This window comes from Cebus imitator, unplaced genomic scaffold (assembly GCF_001604975.1).
Source record: "Cebus imitator isolate Cc_AM_T3 unplaced genomic scaffold, Cebus_imitator-1.0 Scaffold83, whole genome shotgun sequence".
Taxonomy (NCBI): Eukaryota; Metazoa; Chordata; class Mammalia; order Primates; family Cebidae; genus Cebus; species Cebus imitator.
Window position 1 is genome coordinate 6,078,676 of NW_016107398.1, and position 19,962 is coordinate 6,098,637.

The 19,962-nt window shown below is 47.1% G+C and overlaps 1 protein-coding gene across 3 annotated transcripts in view; it reads right to left on the bottom strand.

Annotated features, from left to right (window-relative positions):
• The window catches only part of SPTB (spectrin beta, erythrocytic), a 138,563-nt gene that overhangs the window by 67,486 nt on the left and 51,115 nt on the right, over positions 1 to 19,962 (bottom strand). For all 3 annotated transcript variants that reach the window (XM_017533992.2, XM_037740454.1, XM_017533990.2), the window contains one exon: positions 12,836 to 13,034. In XM_017533992.2, coding sequence (XP_017389481.1) covers positions 12,836 to 12,983 — 148 coding nt within the window. In that variant the 5' untranslated portion in view covers positions 12,984 to 13,034. The remainder of the gene's footprint in view (positions 1 to 12,835; positions 13,035 to 19,962) is intronic.

Below are 19,962 nucleotides of genomic sequence, written 5' to 3' on the forward strand. Positions count from 1 at the left end.
AAAAAAAAAAAAAGAAAAGAAAAAGAAAACAACAACAACAACAACAAACAAAACTATAGCTGGTGAAAAACAATATAGACCATGTGCTTATGTATACATAAAATATTCCTGGAAAGATACATAAGAAATGATTAACATAGGTTGTGGGACTGAGGTGGGCATAAAACTTGTTATTTGCCCTTTTGCAGCTTTTGAGTTTTACTCACTGGGTGTATATATTACTGATTCAAAACAGAAATAAAAATTCCTTTTCTTTTTTTTTTTTTTTTTTTTTTTTTTTTTTTTTTTTTTTTTTTTTGAGGCAAAGTCTTGCTGCGTCGCCCAGGCTGGAGTGCAATGGCACTATCTTGGCTCACTGCAACCTCCACTTCCCAGGTTCACCCGATTCTCCTGTCTTGGCCTCCGGAGTAGCTGGGATTACAGGTGGCTGCCACCACGCCCAGCTAATTTTTTGTATTTTTAGTAGAGACAGGGTTTCACCATGTTGGCCAGGCTGGTCTCAAACTCCTGACCTGATCTGTCCACCTCGGCCTCCCAAAGTGCTGGGGTTACAGGCATGAGCCACCATGTTCAGCCTAAAGAAAATATTACCATGTTTTTCTTTTATTCCTTTTTCCAAGATAGCCTAGTTCCTGTGTGCTTTCTTGCCTTAGGGATTTTTCACCAGGCAAAAATCATAAGCATCTTTAACCACCTGAGCCCACAAGAGAAGTGAAAAGTAGAGAGCAAGGCTGGTAGCAGGAGCACTGGACCCTGAATGCAAAAAGGGAGTGAGGTCTGTAAGGAGCAAGGAACAATCCGCCTCCCCGAACCCCACATGGCTACTGTCTGAGGTTCTACCCTCTGAATATTCCCTAAGGGGGTTTAAAGCATAAATGTCTCCCCACAGGGTTGAGGCTCAGTCCCTTTCTTGTGTTACTCCTTCTCCAGGCTTCCTCATGGCTCCTCCATCACCTCCCTCCTCTCTTCCTGGTGAGCAGCACACTAGCCGCCAGCCCTGCCCACTCCAGGACCTGTGTCACCTCCTGATGTCACAGGCATCTGGGAAGTTCACCATTGAAAGTTCCTAGTGGTGCTATTTTAAAAATAGGAACTTCCTTCAGCCAAATGGTAAGATGGAAATATCTTATCTTTGGAAGCTTTATCTCCCATTTCTGGGTCCATCTATTTATTGCTTCCGTGACTTTCTATTAAATTCCTCATGGTCTTTGTGCCTCTCCGTCCTTTTTTTATTAAAAAATTTACTTTCAAAATAGAAAATAGCAACCTAAATAATCAAAAACAAGAGAATAATTTAATATTTTGGTATATTAATGAGGATACTAATAAGCTTGTTGAAGAACTTTCAATGACAGGAAAGGATATTAAAATGCACTCTAGAGGAAAATTCAGGTTACCAAACCTTCTATATAGTATGGGCCTAGTCTTGGAGACCTCTATGCATAGAAAACAGCTAATGCTGGGTGTTGTTACAGCTGGATGGCAAAATTGTGGGTAACTTTTTTTCTTTTTTGCTTCTCTATGTTTTCTAAAATATTTGTAATGGGCATCATTGCTTTTATAATACTAAACAACAGATGTCATAAAGAAAAATAGGATATAAAGTTCATAAAACCTGAGGACTAATAGATGAAAAGTCAAAAAAAGTTTTCTTCTCAAGGAAGTCTGCGTTTTCACTCGCTCACAGCCTTAAGCTACAGGTAAATCTAGGGGGTCAGAAAGACAAGTAGGAGAAAAGGAGCCACGGGAGGCCCATGGACCACGAGCCTTCTGAAAACAGTCATTTCATTGCAGGTTCACAATTTGGGATTTCTCGCCTTCTCATGCCAGGAAGCCAAGAGCTTAGGGAACCAGAGTGAGCCGTACTTTAACAGCCATGAACCTGTGACAAACCTCAGTGACACAGATGCCAATCCATTATAAAGCCTAGCACGGGGCAGAGCCTCAGGGACACATCCTAAATGATGGTGGCACAAATTCTGCCATTTCTGTTTAACAACAGGTGTTGATCAACTTACAACCTATGCAACTTAGGACCATTAGACTTTACGACCACAATCGCTAGCCACGACTGCTCCGCGTCTGGCAGCGCAAACATTGCCCAGCTGGGCATACGACAGTGTGGACCAGCTTCCGGCAGCACTACCATCTCCGCGTGCACCATTTCAACTGTTATCCCAGACTTGGTACAGCAATTTGTGTTTTGTGTCTTGGATATTTTTCATCAAACCCCTCCCAATAAACTTCTTATACATTTTGAAGCAATGGACCCAAACATCGAACGATTTGCAAGGATTGAATGGATGGCGCACGATGTGTTTCGTCTGTATCGTGAAATTTATGAAGAAAAAAAGAAACATACAATTCAAACAAAGCTCACCATGTTTATGAAAAAACCAACTCCGGTAACCCCAACTGCTGCCTCAGATGACGACATCAACGATCCGCAGCCAAGCACCAGCAGCCAATAAAATGTTTTGCACATGTTTATATATTTTGATATGTTTTGCAATTGGGAAAATGTTTCCTGTGGTATTTTTTACACCTGTATTTTGTATTTTTGTATGTTTTGCAAATATTAAACCAGTTGTACTGGTAATGCAGCGTTTTACTTAAACCTGACGAATGTAAAAATAAGAAACAAAATGGTGTAGAGATGATACAAATGGCATAAAATGAACAAAGAAAATTATGATATATAACAATAATGAAAGAAAATTATGATAAAATATGACCTAAAGATTTTTATAACATTATTTCACAGTACTGTACATACAGCCTACTCAACTTACGACCAAATCGTGTTACGACGGGTCTGTCGGAACCAATCGTGGTCGTAAGTCGAGCACTAGCTGTAGTTTGGGGAGGAATTTTCCTTTCAACCAATTTTCATCACACTGGTTTTGTGAACAGCTATTTCCCCAACCCTTAAGGATTTGCGATATAGCGGGGATGATTCTAAGATGGAACTTTAGGCTGCTTACTATATATCTTAAAATGCAAATGCAAGAATAAAGCCCATAAGAATGTTTTCAAAGTGGTCAGAAGCAGGGGGCAGTAGTGCACGCCTATAATCCCAGCTACTTGAGAGGCGAGGCTGAGCTTGGGGTAGAGTAATGCAAAGGGAGACAATATAGCCATTAAAATGATAATTTGCATATTTGCTGACATGAAAAGATATTCATAGTATATTGTTACATGAAAGAGGTTCTAAGATTATAATATTATAGGTAACATTTAATATATACACAGTCCTGGCCTGGCATGGTGGCTCGCCTGTAATCCCAGCACTTTGGGAGGCTGAGGCGGGCGAGCCACCTGAGGTCAGGAGTTCGAGACCAGCATGACCAACATGGAGAAACCCTGTCTCTACTAAAACTATAAAATTAGTTGGGCATAGTGGCGCATGCCTGTAATCCCAGCTACTCGGAAGGTCAAGGCATGAGAATTGCTTGAACCCATGGGAGGTGGAGATTGTGGTGAGCTGAGATTACACCATTGCACTCCAGTCTTTTTTTTTTTTTTTTGAAACTCCAACTCAAAAAAAAAAAAAATATATATATATATAGACATACACAGATCTATAGTCATATATCTATAGACATTAAAGTGTCTATATGAGACTTTAACAAAATCTCTGGTTTTCTTTATCTGTTTTTCTCATCTTTTCTATATTAAATATATTCTTGTTAATAAAAATGTTTAAAAGATATCAAAGTAATCACCTTTTTATTTATTTATTTATTTATTTATTTATTTATTTTTTGAAGCAGGGTCTTCCTCTGTTGTTCAGGCTGAAGTGCAGTGGCACGATCTCAGCTCACTGCAACCTCTGCCTCCCAGGTTCAAATCTTGTGCGCCAGCCTCCCAAGTAGCTGGAATCACAGACATTGTGCTACCACACCAGCTAATTTTTTGTACTTTTAGTAGAGACAGGGTTTCGCCATGTTGGCCATGCTGGTCTTGAACTCCTGACCAACCTCTTTGGCCTTCCAAAGTGCAGGGATTATAGACATGAGCCACTTCACTGGCTTCTATTGCATTTTTAAATAAAATAGGATCTTTATATATTATTGCAAAAGAAAACAGGTTATCACAGATCAGTTTAAATAAAAAAGTTTTTTTTTAAATTTTTGAAGAAGGCTAAAACCATTATCAACCGGAGTTTGAAGATGATAATGGTTTTAGAATGGCAGGGAGGAAAAAGGAGGTCATATCCAAAGCCCCTCAGGTGGCAACTGGCAAGTGTGTATGTGTGTGTGCATGTGTGTACATGTGTGCAGGTTTCGGGGTGGGAAGCAGTGAATTTAGCCAGAGCAAGGCAGCTGCAGGACAGTCTAGGGAATGTGAACATTATGGTCCAGAGGTTCCTAAGTAAAGCGGCACCTCCCAAAAGTGTGCTGGAGGACAAAGATTCTAACTGCCCTGTGTAAATGGGATTGGACAGGGGAGAGGCAGGAGCTGGGAAAAGCAGCTCAGGGGCAGCTGCAGAAGTCTCTGCTTAAGGGGATGTGGCCCCACTGACGTGTTAACTATGGCAATGAAATGACAGGAGCTGATTTGGAAAACACCACAGACAGGGATCGGCTGCCCCTGGCAGGTGACAGTATTTGGAGGATGTAAGACAGAAGCAGACATGCTTCGAGGTTTTGATTAAGGAGGCTCAAAAGGCCGGTGTTGGAAGGAAAAATGGGAAGGGGCGTTTCTGGTTGGGCACGAAGGAGCACATAATGTAGCAATGAAGAATATTCAAAAGGGCCTGAGGGCTGCAGCCCAAGCAGCATTACAATGACTTTAAAATCCTGAGATCCTAGTCCTGTCCTGGCCACTTCCTGGACAGCTTCCCCACAACCTTCCTCATCTCTAAGGGGATGACAACAGCTATACCCTGCCCACTTCACAGAGTGGGTGAAGGGTCATGGAAATCACCTGAACAAAAGCACCTAGAACACGAAGCAGCTGGACAAATATCAGGCATTGTTGTCTTGCATGCAGGTGGTGGCTGCACAGAGATTCCGCTCACTGAGAACATCTGCTGCAAAAGTCAAGATGGTCCAAGACTTGGCCTCAGCCTAAGTGATGTCTTTAGTGAACAGAGACTGTTTCTGGAGAAGCACTGATTTGCTGAAAAGGATCTGTTCCCTTCCCCAAGCCAGGAACCAAAGCTACATGGTTCAGGGTAAAGAGGCACATTGTCAACACCACTCCATGGGTGGCTTCTGCTCAGACTGTCAGAGCTGGAAGGGCCTTGGGCATCATCTAGTTCAAGACCCTGGTGTTACAGGTAGGGATAACGAGGCCCCGAGGAGCAGAAAAGTGACTTGATCAAGGTCTCCTCGTGACAGCGGCAGGAAGACAGAAGAATAATAGTGCCTGGTAGACCATTTTCTCCTCAACTATGAGCTCAAACACTGTCTTATCTTTATGAGACTTCTGCACAGCCTCCCCATAACCTGTTCTCTCTACAGAGGGTGATCCTTAGTAGTTCTGAAAACCCAAATCTAAGCTGTCGTTTCCCTGATGAAAGTACTTTGATGGGCTGGCAGCAACTCCTGCCCTCCGCCCTCTACTGAAGGCTCAGCTCCCGTCCTGTGGCCCACAGCTAATGCCCCCTCTCTCGGACCCTTCAACCCCACCACTGTTTTGCAAAGAATTCCCTTCTTAAACTCCACAGCTGCCCCTTTTGAGTTTTCTTCTGTTTCCTGCCAGGACCCTGGCAACACCAGTGGCCTATCAGGCCTGTGAGGTGGCCCCTGCCTGCCCCCCATTACTTCCACCCACCCTGCGCCCTGACTCAAACATACTTATCCCCTGAGCTGAGCTGCAGCTTATGTTACAAACTTTACAGTTCCCAGCAAATCTTCATAGCATTTATCATAATTTGCCGTGCACATGTGTCTATGTACACAGACGTGTGGGATTATTTGATCTACCTCTGTCTCACTAGACTGTAAAATGAGATTCTCTGGTTGATCTACTTTTCCGAGTCTGAAGGCCAAAGGGTTTGGAGGCAAAATGCTCCTGGAGACTTGGCTGCTACTAGCCTCCTTGTCACTCTCTCTCAGTGACATGATATAAAGGGAAAATGGAAAAATGCTACAGATGCTCTGAAAACAACACCCTTGGCACCTCCTCAGCCAAGCAGCAGGGGACCCGTGGGGCAGGGAGAGTGGGTGCTGGCTGCTCCTGAGAGCCATAAGCACAGTCAAGGCCTGGTGTCAAGAGACTGCTCTTGAGAACAAAGCCCACAGAAATGTCCCATCCCAAAGATGGAGGAGGCTATTAACATGGCTCACTCAGACTGCACTGCCCAGGGAGAGAATAGAGTCTTATTATTAACCTCCATGTATTAATATTTGATAAAGCATCTTCACAATGATAGATAGCAGTCACCCATAGAAGGGAAGCAGCCTTGGTTCTGTAAAGAGTTCCGAGAGAGGATGAATAGCTTTTATCAAGAGTGGCAAGGGGACGATGGAAAGTGTCATGTCCTGGGCAGGGAAAACCTGCTCTGGGCCACACAGTGCAGGTGACATGCTGGCATCTCTTACAGGTTTATCTGCACAGGTAACTGGCAGGTTTATCTACACAGTGCCCTGCCTGGGTGCAGGGGAACAATCTCGCTATGGCTGACCTTCCAGAGAAAGCTGCTGATCCAATATTTTTCTCTCTGAAATTAAAATGATTGTTGACAATTATAGATATTTCTGTGGATAGCATATGTTCCCAATATTTAGTCTCTAAATAAAACCCCATTTTATGTTTTTAAATCTGAGAAGAAAAATCATTAAAAACCTCCCCTTAATGAGACTATTTTGCTGGTTACAGGTACCTGGAAACAGACATGGGGACCATGGACAGCTGGTGCCTTGCTCTCCAGCAGCTGAACCTGAATCTGTCAACTTAACAGAGAAGGTACGGATGCCCATCCACTGGGGTGAGGCCCTGCTCCCTGAGAAATCACTCACCCTCTGGACACAAAGCCCTCCTAGGCAACCAGGGGATCCGAGATCAGCATCTTCATGTGCATGAGGGGAAAGGGGCCCGAGGGAGAGGCCAAACATGTCCTGAGGACACTCTCAGGGCCTTTCATCAGCAGAGTTAGGAAGAGGCCTGTACCACCCTCCCCAGGGAGTTCCTGGCAGCCAAGGAGGTGGGCAGGGAGCAGGAGCACCTGAGGAAGGTCTGCCAGCCACAGAACTTAACCTCAGGGCCTGTGCACAGTGGGTCCAGAAGACAGTGAAGGTTCAGAGTGACAGCAACTATGTGCTTCAGAGTGCAGGGACGCAGGCTGTAGTGCACCTGCTGCCCCACAACAGGCTCGGAATTGTCCTCAATCAACCTCACCCCTCAGCCTCATCTCACTTCCAGGAAGAAGGCTACAAAAAGACAAGGTAGAAAGGAAAGTCATCTCCAGCTTGCAGCACCACTTGGATTTGAATGTAAAGGCAAAACCTGAGTGGGCAACACAATTCTGTGCACGTGGTTTTAAAATGAGAGGCCCTGTTTAGTCAATCCCTTGGTGATTGCTCAACAGGCCAAAGAACAGGAGGAAGGCTGAGAAAGAACATGAAGCTGTCTCTTCAGTGCAGAGGTCCAGAGCCTCCTGAGAAGTCCATGCCCTTCTCAGGAGGCTCTGGACTGCTTCCTGCTCTGGAAGATGCCTCTGCGAGCCGAGGAGCTGTAAATCACGCAGCAGGCAGCACATGGAATGCCAGATGCCAAGCTGTGTGCATGGGTAAGGCAGGGAGTGGAGGGAGGGAGGGTAGGGAAGAGAGAAGAGGGGAGTGAGGCTGCTGCACAGGGTTTCTGTTTTGGGGCGTCTTTCTACAGTGTTCCTCCACTCCCTGCTCTTCCAGCTGGGCCATGTCTGCCCTGACGCAGTGTCCTCACCGGAGTCACTGGAGTCTGTACCCAGGTGCAGGGGAGGGGAGGAGTGTGCAGGCAGGCAGATGTCTCCTCTGGGGCGAGGAGAGGGAGACAGAGGGTGGGCATTCTGACTAGTAAGTTCCCTGCAGCCTGCAGTGCTTCATTCTTCATGCAGATGGCCATGAGGGCTCATCTGGCAGCTCCCAGTATGGAAAAAGGAAGGAGAAGAAATGACATTTGTGGACAATTAGGGGGACTCTAAGAGATGGTGGGGGAAGACTTCCCATTGAAACATCAAGGCTGGAACCTTTTGGAAGGATAGGAACGTGGGCTTTTCAGCTGCTACTCTTTCTGTAATCCCTCAAAACAGGTCCAGAAAGTAGGGAGGTGCCAGAGGCAGTCATCAAAAGAGAGAAGCATGGTCTCCAGCCCAGGAAGAAGCCTCAGGGCTACCTGCTACTTAACCTCATGTCACGTAGCCAGCTTAGAGACTGATGTTAAAATGCTAAATTCTGCTCAGGGATCTACAGGGCAAATATTCCTGCTGGGATCCCAGCCCTCCCCTTGGCATTGCCAAGGTCAAATCCACCCCCTTAAAGGAGCCTTCTGCAACATTTTCCTACCCATCTTCCCTTTCATTTCAGTTAGGCTGACTCCCAGTTTCATACAGAAAGTCATTCATTCTGGCGAGAGGTCAGGTTTTTATGTACTAGGACAGAATAGCCAGATGGCTTGTTTCTTTAGGTTCAGGAAGGAAGACCTGGTAGTAGTATGAAAGGCAGAATAGAGAGTATTTCCTTTGGAGTTGGGAGAAAGTTTACTTAAGAGGCAGAAAAGATCACATCCAGTCACCCAAATTCAGGTCTTCCAACTGTAGGCCATTAAATGGAGATGGACCTAGAGAAACTGTCTCCTCTGGAAAAACATTTAATGAAACTCATCATTCTTTGGTTTCTTGGGCCTCACATGTCACCCAGCCAGATGGCAGAGACACAGCAAGGGTCCTGGACTGGGTGGCCTTATGGAGAGAGAGGCCTGTATGGCATGGGGCTTCATCTCATGGGCATCAGGTCTGGGGGAAGGGGAAAGGCCCAGAACCTCAAGCACAAGCATTAGCCTGGTTTCCTTGGTTGGCTTTTTCTTCCAACTCAGACTTCCAAGGCAAAGGAGGGTGAGGGTTAAGAAGGAGGAAACAAGTTCTAGAACAGGCCAAGGTACATCAGGCAAGGAAAAAGACCAAGCTCATGATCTTGAATGTCTGAAGTTGGGAAAAGAGAAAGGACAGGAAACACGTGTGGGAGATTTTCTTAGTACTAACATTATATAACATTCACCTAGCATTTTTTATTAATAAAAACTTTAATAAACTATCTTTTTTTTTTTTTTTTGAGATGGAGTTTCACTCATGTTACCCAGGCTGGAGTGCAATGGCGCGATCTCGGCTCACCGCAACCTCCGCCTCTTGGGTTCAGGCAATTCTCCTGCCTCAGCCTCCTGAGTAGCTGGGATTACAGGCACGCACCACCATGCCCAGCTAATTTTTTGTATTTTTAGTAGAGACGGGGTTTCACCATGTTGACCAGGATGGTCTCGATCTCTTGACCTCGTGATCCACCCACCTTGGCCTCCCAAAGTGCTGGGATTACAGGCTTGAGCCACCGCGCCCGGCCTATCTTATTTGCTCTTCACAACAACCTTGAGAAAGTACTACCATTCCCATTTTTATAAAAATGGGAAAGGAGTCAGTGATCCTCCATTGTGGTGGCATTAGAGGCGGAATCAGTACTTGAATTTAATCTGGAGCTTGTGACAAGTTCCTCCTTAACCCAGGTCCATCGATTTCAGAAGAGGATGCCAAGCCAATCTCCCCAGCCTTGCCACATATACCTATGAAGCAGATCACTGCTATCTTATATGGGCAACTCAGGGCTGAATGCCCTCCTTGCCTTAATCTCCCTGTGAGTGGGAGAGTGGCTGAGAGCTCCTGCTCCCTAATGCCTCTTTTGAAAGGCTGACCCCTGCCTAAGCTGCTAAGGTGGCCCCAGCAACAGTACTGAAGGGAAAAAAAAGTCAAGATGTTGAGACTAGGAAGGTTGACACATTCCCTTCCTCCATTCTGCCAACCCAGCAGGATGGGCACATCTGGCTGCTTGATTTAGACCTTTCCAAAGCTTTAGCTCAAGCCCAGGCCACTTAGAGTGGATTCTCAGGAGAAGGAAGCCAGTAAGCCACTTAGGTTGTTTTTGAAAATCTTGAGAGGACCTCAAGCTAACATGTTTACTTGTTAGCCAGATGTTTTGAATTGTTGGGGCCCAGGCGTGCAAATCTACATGCAACTCTAAGCACTGTGGCTTTCCCTCTTCCTGGGGGCATTCAGATTCTCTGGTGAGTCAGATGCATGCTCCTGGTGAGGAGTAGGCTCAACTAGGCACAGCCAAGGTCATCAAAGGTTCTTTCCTGATCAACCAAGACTGACCACTAAGCACAGAGTCTTGCTCTGTCACTCAGGCTGGAGTGTAGTGGTGTGATCTTGAGTCACTGCAACCTCTGCCTCCTGGGTTCACCTGGCAGCAATACACACGGGCCAACTGGAAAAATCCAGGGCCCTTCTGCCTGCCAGAATCGCGTACACCCTTCAGTTCCCAGCTCAAGGGCTGCCTCCTCCATGAACGGTCCCCTGATTCTCCCTGCATATCTTCTTTGCCTCTCTTATTGCTGTTTATGTGCCCTTCCTACAGTTCTTCTCTAATTCTATGCATGCTAATTAATTGTGAACATAGTTCGTTATTCCTTAATAGATTATAAACTCCTAAGAGACAGACACTATATTGAATTCATCTCTGTGGTTCCCCTTTCCCCTTTCATGCTTGGCCAGGGGTTTAGCTTTAAACATAGTAGAAGTACAAAAAGTAACTGTTAAAAGAGAATCTACCTTGGTTTCCGAAAAAAAGACAAAAGGGATGGGTGTGGTGGCTCTTGCCTGTAATCCCAGCACTTTGGGAAGCCAAGGAGGGTAGACCACAAGGTCACGAGTTCGAGACCAGCCTGGCCAACATGGTGAAAACCCAGCTCTACTAAAGATGCACAAAATTGGCTGGGCATGGTGGCACATGCCTGTAATCCCAGCTACTCAAGGCCAGAGAATCACTTGAATCTGGGAGATGGAGGTTGCAGTGAGCAAAGATCATGCCATTGCACTCCAGCCTGGGCAACAGGGTGAGACTCCAACTAAAAAAAAGGAGATAAAAGGATCTCTGCACAAAGGCTAGTCCCCACTCTTACCTTGCTTTGGCAAATCTTACAGAATATGGTACCCCTCTCCCTCCACCTGGATCACCAGGGTTATTGCAGCTAGATTCAGGCAGGACAGGGATATAAAGAAGGTAAAATCAGACGGACAAAGCCAATGGTTCCAAGTTTGGAACCATTATTTAAAGAGGCTTAAATTAACACACGCACAAAAGCAATGGGTCACTGCTACAGTCTGTCTCCAAAGGAAACCAAGGAAGAATGTTGTGGGATCAAGGAGGGTAAGAAGGAGACGAAGGAAGAAGAGAGTTTCTTGTAAAGATCAAGGACACCAGGGGTAATGACTGAGACCAAGTGGATTACTTGTCATGACCAGGGAGATGAGACACCACAGCATTCCTTTCCGGGGATGAGAAGCCCCTTTTACTCCCAAGGTGAGAGGTCATTATGGTTCTGGAGGGGCCCAGGGTCCTGCTCAGGCTTCAAAGTCAGCCGGGGACTGTGGGATCTGGAAGCTGAGTGGAGGGAGGGAGGGTGGAAGAGGATTACTTCGATCTTCAATCCGGGCCATAAGGTATGGGGGCAGTGGGAGAATCACTCCAGAAAGTGTTTATGGGGAAGGTTGTGCTCTTCTTAGGAGGCGGAAGATGGGAACAGTCAGTGATGGGGAAACAGGTCCAGTGTGGGCTGCTGACTGGTGGGTCAAGTGAAGGAATCCACCCCTGACACATACACACAACCCCATGTAACTCAAACTCTCTTACTGGCCAAGAACTTAGGGTCGGAATATAGTTACCCTGGGTCAAGTTCAGGGAGGCAATAGTCACAGGAGTTGGAAAAAAAAAATCCCAAGAATCAGATATCAGCCAGCAGGGGGAGGAGAAACCATTTCTACTGGAGATTTAAGATATTCTCCACCCCTGCCCTCCTTCTCTCATGCGCGCTCTCTCTCTCTCTCTCTCTCTCTCACACACACACACACACACACACACACACACACAGCAAAAGAGAGAGAGAGGGTGGGGGTGGAGAATATCTTAAATCTCTAGTAGAAATGGCTTCTCCTCCCCCTGCTGGCTGAGGTCTGATTCTTGGGACACACACACACACACACACACACACACACACACACACACACGGGGGAGGCAGAGAGAGAAAGTGAGAGCAGGGAGATCTATTATGAACCTGCTAAGCAAAAATCTAATTCCAGTTTAAGGATGAAAGGTTTCATCAAGAAAATCCTTCCTGAGGCAGCGGGGAGGATGTTAACTGCTCTCAATTTCCTATCCAATCACTCCTTTTGGGACCAGAGAGAGGACGATGATAATTCCTCTCTCCAGGCCCAGGCAGGAAATCGGGATGCACCAGGAGGCCCCATGCACCTGTGCCCAGCTGTCCAGCCCTCAGACACTGTTTTTCCAGACTTTCTTGTACTTCTCACTTTGCCACAGGTCACTCAGGACAGAGGCAGAGGGCAGGCCCCACCTGGTCCCAGTTCCAGCACCTCCTTACTTCTCAGAGGCCCTTGGGGGCAGAGGCTGCCCCAGCCTGTGCTCCCTCCCAAGGGGACCCCACCTCCCTGAGCCCGGCAAACACGTCTCCATCACTGCCATGCCAGGGCTCACCCAACACACATGGAAGATTCACACTAGGTGGGGAGGGTCTGAACCCTGTAATTTCAGGTATGCCCTCCAACCCCTGCGGCCCCAAACGGTACCTGCCAAGGCCTTGATCCGGGACCTCTCAAAGAGCCTGGCTGAGCTGTTGTCATTATCCAGCTCGTCGTCTGGGGCATCCCAGCGGGCATTGATACGGCTGTATGGTGGCTGGTTGCCCACGTTTTCAAACTCTGTGGCCGATGTCATGTCAGCAGGCTCTCAGCAGCTCCGCCTGCCTCAGTCTTCATGGAAGGGTCCCTGGGGGACAGCAACACAGTCAGAGGGTTAGCTCCCTACCTCCTTGGACTTTTTCTCAGGGGAAACTTATTCGGAGCATCCCATGTGAGTAGATCCTGGTGGGAGCAGCACACTGTGTCATCTGCCTCGGCATGCTTTCCTACCGGGGTCTCTGGGTCGTTTGTTATAAAATATTGCAGCAGCAGCAGCAGCAGCAGCAACAGTACCGGCGGCAGCGGTGGGGACCGAGAGCTGCATGTAGCAAGGGTCAGGACGGCCAGCAGGTGGAGACGTCAGTCGCAGCCAGCCACTTCCTCCAGACCCGCCGCCCTGCTGCAGGGGGCACCCGGGGAGAGAGGAAGCTCTCCCAGGAGCCAGAGGCTGTGGGGCATGAGCTGCGGAGAGCAACCCTTACCCTGCGCACTGGGCCAGGACCTAACCTGGTGGGGGTGATGGGGACAGGCCAGGGGAGGGGAGAAGATGGAAGCCGGCTGAGTCTGACCCAAATGGGAACCATGGGGAGAAATGGACGAGAGTTAAGCCACCACTGACACCACCAGCCTGGGATAGCTGCCTTGGGGATACTTCGCTCCTCACAGAGGCTTCCCGAGAGCCCTCTGAGTCCCTTCCCAGCCGCTGATATTCAGAAAGCAGACCTCGCATTTTAGGGCTTCTTTGAAGCGTGACCAGGTGCTCAGATGAGGTCTTCTGCTGAATCCCAGGACAGGCCAAGCAGCCCAGAGGAGCCTTCTGTTCCATCAAGCAACCGTGTGGCAGTCGGGGCATCCCACAAATAAATGAACCATCCATTGCAAGTCCATGCAATGAACCAGAGCATCAGGAGCACTGGGTCCTCCCTCACCCGCCATCAATCATTCCTGCTCACTCATGCATTCATTCATTCACAATTAATTCAAATATGTACTAAGCTCCAACTAGGTGGCAGGTACTGTATTAGGCAAAAGCAAGTAAGACAGGAAGGCCATGTCCTCATAGGGCTTGGATTCTGGTGGTGGAGACACACAATTAAACAAGCAACTACAAGAAGGTGTGATGTGTATCATGGCCGGCTAAGGTGGGGATTCGGCAGGGGCTGGTGTCAGGGACGGGGAGTTGAAGCTTATTCCTAAAGGAAGCTTGGAGGGAACACAGGTGGGAAGGGACAAGCATCCAAGCAAAGGGACAAGAGTCCAACCAAAGCAGGTGCAAAGTCCTGAAGGTAAGAAAGAGCACAGCAAGTTTTGGGAACCTTTTGAAGTAACAGGAAGGCAGGGGTGGAGTCAGGGGAGAAAAGTGAGGAAGAGGCCAGGGGGGCCAGGCTCAGTCTTCAATGTTCTGAGCCTTAGGAAAACGAGTAGCTTTCTTCATCTGTACCTGTCATTCGGTCCTCTTTCTGTGGAGCTTATGGGACTCCAAGATCAACTGTATATGAAAACAGGGGACCCAGAGCCTTCACATCCAAGAGAGTGAAGTGGGAGGTGGGGAGGCTATGAAGCAGACCTGTGACGGGTGTGGACAGCCAGTGAGCTGTGAGGGAGAGCACTCCCTCTGTGGGTGTGTGCACCCATACCACACACACAGGCTCACCTCCAACACGCTGACACACACCAGCACACACACGTACACCCACCAGGCACACGCTTGCAGAAGCACTAAAGCACATTCACCAGCCCAAGCGTGATGGCAGCAGGGCTACAGCCTTATTTTTCAGATACAGACTGAATTCAGACTGCATTTTCCCCAACCTGATGAATCAATCACACCACATCCTTTTGAGGTGAGACAGGAGCCAGGATTACCTGCCCCAATTGCCTTGGGAGAAAACTAAGGCCTGCTGCAAGAGGAGGCCTCCCCAAGGTCATCCGGGTAATGACTGCAGTGGCTGGGACCAAAGGCCAAACTGGGGCCTGGTTCATCCCCCCGGTCGGACAGGTTTTGGGAAGGCAGGAGGGGAAAGGACACAGTGCACGGGGACAGATGGCATTTCCCAGCCACCACGGCTTGGCAAAAATGTTTGCCACTCAAGAGAAGGGAAAGTGCAAGATGGGAAAAACCAGTCATCATCCCGAACACAGTATGCCCCACGATGCCAGGCCTGTGCCCAAGGCCAACCTCATCCCTCTGAACAGCCTGTCCTCTTCTGCAGATGGACTTGCTGCTTCCAGGGCTGAGATTTCACACCCAACTGGCTGGACAACCACAGCTGAGAAGGATCCCCCAGACTCCCAGACCAACGTCTTTCGCTACTTCCCTTAGGGGAAACTACCACTGACTTAGTCTCTGAGCCAGAGAAGGACTGACACGCTGACCATCTCCTGCAGGGCCACAAGCCTGTCCAGCAGCCCCTGAGAAGGGCTGAGCTGCCAGGTGCAGGAGGTGAGGTGAGATCAGACCTTGAGTGCAGGAAGTAACTGGACCCTGGCTCTCCTTATTCATCCTGGGCTATTTTTAAGAGTGGCTGAGAGAGGCCCAGGCCATGGGGCTGGAGAGTGAGATTACCTTTGCAGTGGCTCCGTAAATAATTCTGCCCCAGAAAGATGAGCCTGAGGAGGCCAACCAGCAGCCCCAGCGTTCAAGACAAGATTGATGGCCCCGTGTGCAGGAGGGCGGCAGCTCGACAGCAATTCATCCTGCTTAAAAACGCCATCTCTCCTGCGGCCACGGCTCAAAGAAGGCAGCAGCCGGGCAGCAGCTCTGCCAGGAATGGGAAGAGATGTATGTGTGTGTCTAAATATACAGCTGGAGTTTTTTTTTGTTTTTGTTTTGGAAAGAGTCAGGTCCTTGAAAACAAACACCAAGGAAAGATGATTCAGGAATGAAAGTGAGGCCCCTTTCCTTGTGCCCCTCTTGCCTTGCCGTGCCCATCCCAGCCCCTTCCCAGATGGCATTCCATCAGAGTCAAGGGGGTCATGGGATTGGCCAGGGCACGGAGGTCAGAAGCTCTCGGAGAATCAGCTGTGAGAGGCAGAAAGGAAATAAATCGGAAAACAGGAAAGCTACAGATAGTTAACAAAAAACAGACATGAAGGTATGCCTGTCCAAAACCAGACAACCCATCCTCAGTGTCACCATGTCTTTTTCCATACTGTTACCATGGCCCTTCAAAAGCCTGGCTATAAAGAGACCACCATGACTAAAGAAAAAGCAGCCTATGATGGGGCTCATGGTGGGGACACCTAATCGAATGCAGAGTCATGGAAATGACATTTAAGTTGCTACCTGGGGGGAACTTGGAGATGAAATAATCTGGTCTCATTTTCAAAGATATAAGTCATCTGCACATCTAGAGTGGCCTTCCATGAGTCATAGAAGACCGCAAATACATGGCTAAAATTAGACCTTAAATTCCACATCAGGCCCATCAGTAAACCCAGGAAAAAAGGCATAAGAAGTTCCTTGTCCCATTCATTCCCTGATTTACCCACAGGTCCCCCAAAATTCCTTCTCTGAACCCACCTGACCCACGTCAAGTATAGGTGAGTCTTCTCTTGTCTGTGTGACTCTGTGCCCAGGGAGGTCCACTTGCCCCATCCATCCATCCACCTGCTCGTCCAGTAGCTCCAAATGTACAGTCCAGAGTCATCCTTACCTACCTTCTGCCACCCCTTGACCCCAGGCTATATTTTGAGTAGGATAGGACGCTAGACTTGCCCACAGCTCAGCACTGAAAAGCTCATAGGATCACACAGAGCACTCAACTCACACAAAGAATGTGTACTGATGCATGCATTTCACAATAAAACTGATGCACCCACAGCTCCAACCTTCATGTCTACCTCTGAGGTCGGATGCTAGGCTCAGAGCCTCAACCTCATGTGCTATGTCCAGTTACTCCCCAGATTGGTTAAGAACTGAGAAAGTAGTGGTGGTAGCTCCTCTCCCAGCTTGGAGTGTGCTGATGGAGCCCAAGCTAGGACCCATGTCAGTCCTCCCCAAAGCGCTGTGCAGAAGAGGTGGCTCTTCTCTTTTCTCCATCCTCTAGTCCCCCAACAAAGCAAACAGCATCCTCTCCTCTTCCCTGGGCCTCACAAAAATGAGACGCAACAAAGCACAAAGATCTACTTCCAAAGTGGGAAATGGGGGGAATACAGGGTGATGCGGGGCTGAGGAGCAGCCTATTGCAATAGCAAGGACACTGTCTTCCTTAAACAGTATTGCTCCCTCCACTCTCTTGTTATTTTCTCTCTGGCTGTAAGGTTTGACCCTCTCACCTGCTTTCTAGTTTGTCCTGCCCTCTTATGCCACCTCAAACTTGCTTTTAACATAATTTGGTATTGTGGCAACCTGGTCAGGACATTAAATCCTGAAGCTTCTCTGGTAATTTTCCTGCCAATATATCACCAAAAAAGGAACATCCCTCCTCTCCCTCTGATCATAATCACATTGCATATTCACAGGCACCTTAAAGAATAGTCAACTACACAGAAACACAGGTGCACACACTCACTAGAATGAGAAGCAACAAGATATTCAGTGCAGAGTACTTACTCTAAATCTGTCTGCACCCGAACCTCCTCCCTACTCGCAAGCTCTAGTCTGGCACCTCCATCTGCCTACCAGACATCTCCACCTATAAATTACAGCTCAGTCTCAATATGGCTAAGACTGAGCACGGGGCTACCAGGAGAGCAGAATCAGGGAGTTTCAGTACCATGGGTTAACTATGTGGCCCAGATAAGCATGCCACCTATGGGTGGCCTTTCCAGCAGATGGACACCACCAGCAGTTCCTGGACCAAGCCACTTCCCCTCCCCAGAACACATTCTATTTTTTCACACTGCAGTTCCTATCCCAACCAAGCCTGGCTATTAGTCCATCACTGATGAACTGTGGTTTGCAGTGCTTAAAGTCCCAGGATTACTACCCATGGTTGCTACTATCAGGGAATCTCCACGCATCTTCAATATCCTGGCCATTCTAGTCCACTGCTATTTGGTAAGGCCTTTACCAGACACTTCTACTCCAGTTTCTGTCACCTGACAGGGGCTTTACGTGTCACAACTTGTTCACCTTCATCATGGAAAAATCTCCTACCAAGAACTGACTCCAGTTATGCTGCAGCTGCTGGAAGAGGAGTGGGAGTGGGTGGGATCATGGCTCTGATAGTTCTTACAGGATTTGGTTGGGGAACAGGTGCTTCTCAGCTCTGATGTAGGGACTGACCCAATAAACTTTTATCATAACAACAGCATCTATCAGCACTTCACATCCTGCACAGAGGCAAATGTCTACTGGGAACCATTAAAGGAGAGGGGAGAGATGATACTCTTATATGCATATTAGGTTGGTACAAAAGTAATTGTGGTTTTTGCCATTACTTTCAATGGTAAAAACCACAATTACTTTTGTACCAACCTAACAGTTTTCAAACATTATCCTCTGTTGGGATTCTTGGGCTCAATATCTACATTTACAGACAGTTATGAACCAGTCCTACCTCCTCTTATCTCTCCCAACTCACTTCTTTCACGATAGCCACTGGCCTCCTCTCCCAGAATAAGTAACATTTAAAGGCAGTTGAGTTGAAAAGTTGGATGCCCACTTTCTCTTCTTCCATGAGGACTTTTCAAGAATATCTATAGCAACTTCTCTCTTCTATGATAAAAACTACAGAAGGTAGTGAGGTCTCAACGTTGTAGTGAGGTCTCAACATTGGAAATAGTCAAGAATAAATTGGAATAATTTGTTTGACGTTATCATCAAAATGATATTTCTAATGTAATAACTGATTCAGAAAAGATTTAAAAAACCCATCAGATAATGGGTTGATGGGTGAACTTTACAATGGAGGGATCAAGTTTTCAACACCTGAACTCACTGGTGAATCTTAGTATCACCAAGAACAGGACAATTAGGCACTGTGTGCCTCCTGACACAGTGCAACATGAAGGACATCATAACCTTTGACAGTCTTGCCAAAAAAGTTGAACCTGAATTTATTAATAATTAAGCTTTAGTGCTAACTTCCCATTTACAGGAATTATAGGAAATCAAGTTAAATAACAACATGAGGAAGCAAAGAAACAAACCCAGAATGTAGGGCATTCTACAGACAACTGACTCAGCTTCTTCAACAAGTCAGAGGCATTAAAACAGACAAAAAAGAGGCAGGGAGTGAGGACTGCTATAGATCAAAAGAGACTCAGGAGATGTAATAATCAAATATAATGCACCTTGTTTGGATCTTGAATTTTAAAAAACACTACCAAAACACATTTTTGAGGCAATCAGGGATATCTGAATTACAGACTCAATATTGATTGGTACCTAGGAATTAGTCAATTGTGTTAGATGCGATCATGGCATTACAGTTATGTAAGAAAGTAATTTTTTTTTTTTGCAATGCTCAAAAATGCAGTGGGGGACATGACATGATGTCTGGGATTTGCTTAAATGTGCATCAGCAAAATAGGAAGCAGATGAAACAAGTGGGAAACCACTTGCTGGTTATTGACTTGGAGTGATCTACTTAACGGGGGTTCGTGATTCTGATCTCTCTACTTTTATACATGCCTGAAATTTTGTATGATAAAAACTTTGATAACATTGACAGTTAGTAATAAATTAAATTTGTAAAATACAGTCATATGCCCTAGGCACAACTGGAACCTAGAATAAAAGTGAACCCCTTCCCATGGTCCTAATGCCCTTCCCAGTTTCTCCAAGCTCATCTCCCCACACTCGCTACAGGTAACCTGCCAGACTTCTTTCAGTTCTTCAAACTTGAAGCATCCTCCCCAGCTCAGGGCTCTTGTGCATGCTGTGCCCTCTGCCCGGGACAGTTCCTGGAGCATCTCTGCATGTCTGGCTCCTTCTCATTCCTCAGGTCTCTTCTTAGCCATCGCTTCCTTGTGGAAGTCCTTCCTGGTCACCCTATCTAAGGTGGCTCCCCGCTCTGTTAGCTTCAGTCTCCCTGATACTCTGCTTAACTCTATAGCACTTATCATAA